Source organism: Primulina eburnea, chromosome 16 (genome assembly GCF_022965805.1).
Source record: "Primulina eburnea isolate SZY01 chromosome 16, ASM2296580v1, whole genome shotgun sequence".
NCBI classification, from domain to species: domain Eukaryota; kingdom Viridiplantae; phylum Streptophyta; class Magnoliopsida; order Lamiales; family Gesneriaceae; genus Primulina; species Primulina eburnea.
In genome coordinates this window covers 4,710,733-4,720,665 of record NC_133116.1, presented here as the reverse complement: position 1 = coordinate 4,720,665, position 9,933 = coordinate 4,710,733, and the positions used below count along the sequence as shown (strand labels likewise).

At 30.5% G+C, this 9,933-nt stretch overlaps 1 protein-coding gene across 1 annotated transcript; it reads left to right on the top strand.

Annotated features, from left to right (window-relative positions):
• Nucleotides 1-6,137: 6,137 nt before the first annotated feature.
• LOC140817526 (protein VERNALIZATION 3) lies at nt 6,138-9,933 on the top strand. The gene is made up of 4 exons (XM_073177256.1): nt 6,138-6,383; nt 6,747-6,808; nt 7,818-7,858; nt 9,563-9,933. Exons 1-4 carry the CDS (start codon nt 6,186-6,188, stop codon nt 9,784-9,786), a joined length of 525 nt encoding a protein of 174 aa, XP_073033357.1. The 5' UTR covers nt 6,138-6,185; the 3' UTR covers nt 9,787-9,933.

Below are 9,933 nucleotides of genomic sequence, written 5' to 3'. Positions count from 1 at the left end.
TTTTTGTTAATTTTTAGTTAATTGTTATTTACTTATTTCATTAAACCAAATTTTTTAGTTGGTTGTTATATTATATTTTATTTACTAATTAAAATATTTATCAAAACTGAATAAATCGAATCTTTTTTTATAAAATTGAACTAAAATAAAAAAAAATAGTTCGAATATCAGTTTATATATTTTCAAAATCGAATATCAAACCGATCTATGAACACCTTTACCCTCGGGCCTCGGCTTTGTCGATATCTTTAAAAGTACACCTCTGAAGTTTCTGTGCGCCAAATTCTCAAATATCCAATTCCGTGGCCATATTTTTTTATCCATAAGAAAAGAATCTTTTTATCATCCTCTCTTTTTCGATTTTTATATTTATTCGAGAGAATGCTTTCTATTTTGGGAAGGTTCTGAAAATGACAATATCTTTTAAAATATTATTATATATTTTATATTATTAAGTTGGGTTCGAACCTAAGGTTTATATAATAAAGTACGGCCTAGAATCACAATTTACATTTTTTTGTTATAATTTTTGTTTTAATTTGGGTTTGAAGACATGCGAGATATTTATATTACTAAATTATGACGCGAGAATGACGAATTCTATGGACACCAGAATAATAAAAAGCTTTAAAATTTAACTTTTAGCTTTTGGTATAAATAACGAATCGCAAATCTTTTTTCAGACTCGTCGATCTTTAAAAAAAATGTATTTGTATATTGGGATGTAAACGAACCAAACCGTTTGTGAGCTATTCGAAGCTCGATTCGATAAAAGCTCGTTTGAGCTCGTTTAATGAGGCTCGTTAAGATAAACAAGCCAAACTCAAGCTTTACACTATTCAGCTCGTTAGCGTGAACATGTTCGTTGGTAAGTTCATGAGTAATTTTTTAGATGAAAAATGATAGTTTTGATATTTGATTTATTGATTTTGCATATTATTTATGAAATATATAGAAAAATTTTATTTATTATAATAAATTTACAAATTTTAATAAGAATAATATATATTTTTTTAAATATATAATTTATTTTTTAATTAATTTAATGAAAATTTAAATGTATAATTCATATTTATTAAGCTTGTTTAGGCTCGATAAAAGCTTGAATAAGTTCGTGAGCCATGTATATATTCGTTAAATAAAGTTCGAGCTCGGCTCGATTATAAACGAACCAAGCTCAAACATTCAAGAGTTCGGCTCGACTCGATTACATCCTTATTTGTATATCTCAATCTAAATGTACAGCTAACATGACTTATAAACGTACGTGTTTTGCAATAAAATCCATATATCTCCACACTGATATGATATTGTCTATTTTAGATTTAAATTTTTATGGATTTGCTTTTGAACTTTACTAAAAATGTCTCATCTCGATCGAGATAGTATTCTCTACATATTTTCAAAGTGGAACTTTGGTTGCATTTCAACAATATCGGGACGACAAAACCGAATATTTTACTAGAAACTAAATCTAGAAATCAATATAAAATGAAATTAATTCATAATTTTAACATATATCGAGTCTGCAGACTTGACTAATTGCTTGACCCACAAATTTTATTTTTAAAAAGAACAAAAAAAAAACCCAACAACAAGTATTGGGCTGTCGTGCCATTTCAGCTTTTACAACGAATCCTCAAGGAATACAGAATACGTATCCAGAGAGATATCATATGCAACAGAGGATCGGAACTGTAAATTAAAATAGGCAAAAATTTGTGTGAGATGGTCTCACATATCGTATTGTATGAGACAGATCTCTTATTTGGGTCATTCATGAAAAAACATTACCTTTTATGCTAAAAATATTACTTTTTATTATGAATATCGATAGGCCGTTGACTCGTCTCACAGATAAAAATTCGTGAGACCGTCTCACAAGCTAGCTAGCCTTCAGTTAAATTAATTTACCAAAATATTTTTTTATCATATCAAATTACAAAGATATCCTCTATCTTTTAATTCCTATTCACCATCAATTTCTTCGTCTCAAACTCTTTATTTTATTATCTCATCAATTCCGTACGTATAGAGGCGACCGTGAAACACATCAATCATATTTATTTGAACAAATATGAATTTTTTTTCACTTAATTTTTATGCAAAAAAAATTGATTTTATATTGATATTATTGTGTGGGTAAGTATATAAGTTATGGCAAACTTATTCTCTTTTGAAGGTTTGTTGTGCATACTCATAAACTATTAGTATGAAATAAGGTAGAGACTTAATTGAGGCTATCGGATTTTTTGTTTATATTGTGTAGACTCACATTGATGTAATTATTACGTTTCATAACCATAATTATTGATGATTTTGTTTATATTAGTTTGCATGAGCAACAATCGTAAGTAAATATTATAATCTTGGTGGTTTCGTATGGACTAATTCAAACTAACAATTCACAATTTTATTAAAATATGTTTATTGATATAAGTAAGTAGTATTAAAAAATTAATATATTATAAATTAAATAAAACAAAACAAATGTTAAATCAACTCTTAAAATGAAAGTATAGATAATTAAATAAATAAATCATGAAAATAGAACATGTGTAGTAATAGAAAAAGAGTAATTTAAGATTTTTAAATTATTAAGACATAATGCAAATTATGTAATAAAGAAGATCATTTTTAAAATTATGACTTTGAAATAGATTAAAATAATCAATTTCCCTTCAATATTTAATTAATTTTCTCCGTTGATCGATCTCCAGTTAATGTCTTCAACAAAGACCTAGAAAAAATTATATAAAAAAAATTCCCCTAGATGTTTCTAATATACCATGATATTTTATTTGAGATATAAAACCTTAGATTCATCGGTCAAAATATTCAAAAAATTTAAATTTTACGAACTGCTGTGCTACAGATAAATGTGATATATCATGAGTACCACGACCATATATCCTTTATTTTTCGTTAATTTGTTGTGACTTACATTGGATGAACAAATACTATTCTAGGATTGTGTCGTACTATTTTCTCGTACCCAAAATGGATTGAAAGTTTTAAATTTTTTTTTAAAACGTTCAAAATATAAATTTTGGGTGTCGTATGACTTAAGTCATTCATGGTTGTTTAGATCTAATTTACTTTGCGTATATAAAGCATGTTCTAACTTCTAACTATTCAGGGTTTTAAGCGGATATAACCCTTATTTTAAATCTCTATGAATTGGTCTCCTTCCTACTCCAATCGTTTAATTAGGTTCACGATCAGAAACTGGATTTTTTGTATAGATTGCACTAGATATGTAAACGAAATTTGTGTCAAGATTGGATCACCGAAATTTCAAAAATCCAGCGATGGTGTGTCAGGGTCAACCCCACGGTGGAAGGATGGTGGCCGAATTTTTTTATCCCCAAATATCGTTGATGGCCCAATTTTTCTTCGTGAGGTAGAGAATTTTTGTTGTAAATATTGTGTTGTGTATTTGTTATATTATGTTATCAACATTTTCTAAATATATATTTATATATCAACATTTTCTAAATATATATATAAATACAATACTAATAATATCAAATTAGTAGATTCTAAATTTAATAAATAAATAATTATGAATTCATTATAACACTGATCGACGATTAGACAACGTCGATGCATTGATGATATAAATCTTGTTTGTACCATGAAAATTGAAAATTTTCTTGTAAATAACCTTTTAGTATAGATAACTAAAATCTAATTTTAATTATTTATTTTGTAAGAAAATTTTATAATTTTATCAAAATATATTTTTAGAGGTAAATTTGATTAAATTTTAATAAAATATCAATATAACACAAAATTTTAGAAAAATCGAAAAATTGCCCCGAGCACCTCAAAAGTGACCTCGTGGAGCAGGATTGCTCGAGACAATCTCGGGTACCCTGTCTGTGCTCTCCTACACTGCTTGAACAGTTCGGGTGCACATCCTTGCATGTTTGATTTTTTTAATAAATACTGGGTAAGCTGTGTATTGCCTGCACTGGGCAGAATTCCGTGGCAAGCGAAAATATTTTTTTTAGGTGCTTCATTTTTTTGAATTTCAAACACGGTTAGAAATAAACTACTTAACATGATTTAATAAATAAACAACGAGATATCATTTGAATGAGAAACCTTGGCTTTAATACTATATTAGTCACCACTACTAATATTTTTATTTAATTAATTGATATTAAATTTACTAAATAAATAATTGTAAACTCATTATAACCTCGAATGACGACCAGACAACACTAATGTATCGATAATAAATATATTTTTCATATAATGAAAATTAAAAATTTCGAAGTTTAGAACTTCCACTAATCCTTGTTGCTGCAGCGGCTTGTATTAGTGAACGCCAGTGGCCAGTTTTGTAAACTCGTTCACTAAAACATGCATTTTCACTCTCCTGACTTAATTAGCTGTTAAACTAAATTCTACATCTTACCTTACATGAAATCAACTTATAAACTCCTTTATAAGCAATCTATTTGATCTCCATTAAACTATAGTCGATAAATTCAACTATTTGAACTTGACTATCTCAATGAGAACACATAATCCAATACTTGTGTGACCTTCAACAGTTTAGGGATACGACTAGCTGTGTGTTCACAACTTCATGTGATTCAATATAATATTTGTTCACATTTGGACTTACTTTAATTAGTCTCATTCTTTTAATTTCATCAACCTCTTGATCAAGAACGTCAGAACTCAAGTCTGATTGCATCTATCCAATCATGATAACAAAATCTAGTAAGATCTCCACATGATCCCCTAGGTTTAACTGATACTATATGCAAAAACCTTAAGTTATGATTATCATACAGTACGGTTCTTTCAACTCATATATAGCGATCGAATCTGCAACCATCGGTGTATCGAGAGTTGCAAATGAATTCGATAACGATGTGATATATCTTTGAGTAATAATAGTGACATGATATGTGTAACAGGGGAATTTTTTTTCGAAAATGCATATATCTTACTCTGGTCAGAGATTTCTTGCAATATAAACTCATCAGATCACATGAGATATTTTCAACGGTAGGTGGGTAATGAATCCTCAACTACAATGCATCGACTTTTACGTATTTCGAAACTACACCTTATAACCTCACCATCCGATGACACTCAATGGAGTCGGTAAATGGATCAAACTACATGCTAGTACGTAGAGCTTCCGCACGAGTCAAAAGACTAATGATGTACAATCATAACCGTTGACTATTCCACTCAAGACGTGAAAGCCATTTAGAAAGTTCGAGGGAGGGTTGTTCAGTGTATCATCAAATGATCACCTATTTGTACGAATAAAGATCTATATGCCCTTACCAATTAAAGATGAAGTTTACATCACAGATACTAGTATCAAACTCAAGTGACCTTTATCTTTATTTTAGACAGCTGAATCGATTAAGAACCATTTTAGAATATACAGTACGTTTTTTAATGAATTTCATTATCTTAATTTGGGATACATATCTCATGGTACCTATTGTATATTTAAGGACTTTATCTATACAACTTGCATTAGTATATATATAAAGTAAATATAATAATTGGATAAAATCATAAATCGTACGTTATTAAAATAAAATATTGTTTTTACATAAGAGTCAAAAAGCCCAAACCCCAAGTTAGACTTGCTGGATACCTACTCTAACAGCTCTCGTACGTGTGTGTGTGTGTGTGTGTGTGTGTGTGTTTGCAGGTTTGTCGAGTCCAACCATCCAAAACATAGCGATATAGTCCATGCCCTATAAAAACTATGAACCAAAGTTTACGATAATGATATCATCTGTTGTAATAATTTTAAACACTAGCTTTTTAAGTATACTCCTAAGTAGCTGATATAATAACTTCTCTATTAAGTTCTTAATTTATTTCAAACACCACTGACGTGCGACAGGACTTCTCTACGTCCTCAAATTTTATTTCGCTTTTGATTTCACTCAGAATATAAAAACCTCAGGCCCCCTTTTTTTTAATCACGAAATTCCTTAAAGCAAAAATGGAAAGGAAAATTGTTTTTTTTTTTAAAAAAAGTGGCAAATTCTTTCTTTTTTGATATCATTCCGGGTCTGCGGTAAATGCAAACTGTGTGGATAGCATATATGTGCTTCTACCATCTATAAATAGCCCTTATGTAGTGCATACAAGACTATAGATCAATAAATCCATAAGCACTTAAAAAAAAAATAATGCCTAGAGATAGAGATCCTCTGGTCGTAGGAAGAGTCATAGGCGACGTGTTGGATCCATTCACAAGATCTCTAGGACTTAGAGTTACTCATGGCAATAGAGAAGTGAACAATGGGAGTGAGTTCAGGCCCTCCCAAGTGCTCAACCAGCCGAGGGTCGAGATCGGAGGGGAAGATATGCGTACCTTCTATACTCTTGTACGTGATTTATGTATGTTATGAATTATGATGATATTCGAAAAGCTTATTTTCTTGCAGGTCTCTGTATATTCATGTATATATCTCTTTATAACCAATTATTACACACACACACACACATATACACAGACAATGGTTTTGCTTTATATTGATATCCTTATGATCATATATATATATATATATATATATATATATATATATATATATATATATATATATATATATATAGCACCGGCAAATCGAAGAATTTGAACGAAAATCTGCGGGGAAAAAAAATCTCAGGACCTATCCCTAGCTCATTCATTTGATGTGATCATGGGAATGAATATATTTCTATATGTTGTTGTATTTGCATGCAAACAGGTGATGGTGGACCCTGATGCTCCAAGCCCTAGCGATCCAAATCTCAGGGAATACTTACACTGGTGAGATATATATATGTGTGTGTCTATATATATATATATATATAATATTAATTGCTAGCTAGTTGGGGTTTCATCTACTGCTGAAAAACTCCATGACCGATCAAACAGGAAAATTGTAAACATTTTTTTTACCAAATATTAGCTGGTTATTGGTTGCTTCGATGCTACATGTGGGGGCACTGTCTCCACATGGTTTGGATGGACAAGATTCACACATATGTAATTTTAAAAAAATTAGTGGACCTCATGTATGTATGGATAAATTTGGGCAATTGATTCTATAATGGTGTAGTACCTCTACATGTAGGATGAAATCAATCCTGGTTATTGGCCACTATGCTATCTTGGGAACTCACACATATATATGCATGCATACAGTGGCGGAGCCAGATTTTCATTTATACCTTAACCATAAATTTTTAAGCCATTGTTGAGCTAATATTGACATATAGAATATCCGGACTACCAGAAAATAAGACAAAATTTTATATAAAAAAAATATCTGAAAAAAACAAGTCATCCGAACGATAGGAACACATGACTCCGCCTGTGCATGCATGCATCTAATCTTGGGCTGTATAATTTCAAAAAAATAAAAATAAAACATCTAACGTACGTAGGAGATCTAACATATAATGAAATATATATATGTTTTTTTATATTTCATAATTAATTAGAATTTTAAGATGGATTCCATTCCCCTTTTACTTGACTGATTTGACTTGCATGCACGCGCCTTTCAAAATCCTCTGCCCACAGACAAAAGTACCTTGGCAACACAAAGTCTTTTTAATTGGTGACTGGTCTCTTTTGGGTGGGGCATCCACATTAATTACAATAATAAATATATATTTATAAAAAAAAAACATACGTACGAGCATATAGAATTAACAATTTACTTATTTTAAAAAAAAAACAATTAACTTTACATATTTTTTTGATGAATTAATTTTCTTATGATTCAACTGGTATACCCCATTAATCTCCATAATATATCATTTCGATCCAGGTTGGTCACTGATATTCCAGCAACGACGGGTGCTACCTTCGGTGAGTTGTCTAATCATTGAATTTATTTTTTATATATATATACACATGCTTTTTTGAGAAATGAAGTCACGCTTCGAGACCGAAACGCGTCGACATCAATTTTGTTCAATAAATAAAATTCGAAAACAATAAATATCATATGACAATATAAATCAAATAATTCTACTCCATAAATAAATTTCTTTACAACTCAAATTCCAAATACGAATCAAAATATGTGGAATCGTCTTAAATAAATAAATCGAAACAAAATCATATCCAAAGATCTTGAAATTTCATCCATCGTCAATTTCAAAATATTTCTTGCTCGTCGTTCTTGATTTTTTTCTCGTTCTTATCTGAGAGAAATAGTAAGGGATGAGAGTTTGAGAAAACACTAAGAAAACCGAGGATGTCGATGCACAATATATACTAGTGCATAATTTTTGAATATCGGGAATATGAAGACAAGACATATCACAACAAATTACAAACATATAATACTGATATTTTCATCTAATTTTATATTGTTTAATGATCAGTGCTTAATTTTTAATCCTCTGAGTAGCGAGTCAACAATTTTATACACATCATGTATGGGCCATATAATAGTTTTATTCTCATCGTGTAGGGGTCATATAACAGTTTTATACCCAACGTATGAGGATCATATATTTTTCAAGAACTCTTTTCCATATCAAGCTTTAATCATAAGAGTGCTTCATGAAATTCTTTTTTATACAAAGAAGCATGAACGATCGGATATTTCAAAACATTTACATAGATTTTTATTTTTAAAAACAAACATAATCCCACTTTTATATCATTCTTCAAAAACGTGAAGAGCCAAAAGGGGTGATTCATAAAAGTTTGCTTACTTAAACCTCTAAATCTTGTGTTTTTCTTGAGAGAAATTTCCAAGTGTTTTGTCTAAGCTCCTCTAGCCTTTTTTGAAAATATGAGGGAAGGACGCGGTGTAAATTGATGTATGTTCATTAGATTTCGAAATGCATGCATATGTATCTAGTTTAAGTTTTAAATTATTGGGCACGATCTAATAAAAACTCCAAAATTTATTCAATACAATTTGGAGTATTTAAAATAATGAGTTTTAAAATTTGCGAGCTTTACAAATGGTCCATTAATTTTATGTGACAACGGCTTTACTACTGTTCCACTACAAAGAAACACAGATTGTGTGGAGCACAATCACTCGAGGCATACATGACATCCTTGTCTTTCTTTTACATCATTTCTTACAATCCCATAAATTATATGCTTTGCATGTGCATAAAATATCGATGTTATCAAGAATTATCATGTAAATTAGATAAACACGCAGAATACAATTTTTCACTAACTTTTGTAGGTGCAAGAACTTATATTTTAACAAAATCGAACCTTTTGTAGTTGAAATATATTTAATTTATTATGTTTTTTATGAAATTATTTATATTTTTTTTTCTGATATTAATTTCGACACGAGTAAATTATTTGATTTCCGCTTCTTTGAATTTGATAAGTGGAAGCACTGTCTCCTGCAATTATACTTTTTGTCGACTTCCAACTTTTTTTTGTCGATCCTAATGCGTTCAAGGACCCTACAAACCTCGCCCTAACGTGTCGATCTCACGATTCATCCTAGAAAATATATATATATTTTTTTTTGTGGGATTAAAGCAATTATATTATGATTGTGAAATGTATACTAATACGTATATGCAGGACAAGAGATAGTGTGCTACGAGAGCCCACGGCCGTCGATGGGGATCCACCGGTTCGTGTTCGTGCTCTTCCGGCAGCTGGGGAGGCAGACGGTGTATGCTCCGGGGTGGCGCCAGAACTTCAACACGAGGGATTTCGCGGAGCTCTACAACCTTGGCTCCCCAGTGGCTGCTGTCTATTATAACTGTCAGAGGGAGAGTGGCACTGGTGGAAGAAGGAGATGAATATTTACTTATAATATTTTAACATGTGCTATGTATGTGTGCTGCATGATCATAAGTTTTCAAGTCGTCTATTGCTGTAATTGATCTATAGGCTTGAAACAATATTTATTCGGGAATAAATAAACAGTAAAAAGGAAACAAACTTGG

Bases quoted from the DNA above. Each gene is read 5' to 3' on its own strand.
- LOC140817526 (XM_073177256.1), top strand. From the start codon at position 6,186: ATGCCTAGAGATAGAGATCCTCTGGTCGTAGGAAGAGTCATAGGCGAC. The intron at 6,809-7,817 runs GTGAGATATATA...ATTTCGATCCAG, and splicing joins CTCAGGGAATACTTACACTG to GTTGGTCACTGATATTCCAG. The intron at 7,859-9,562 runs GTGAGTTGTCTA...ACGTATATGCAG, and splicing joins AACGACGGGTGCTACCTTCG to GACAAGAGATAGTGTGCTAC.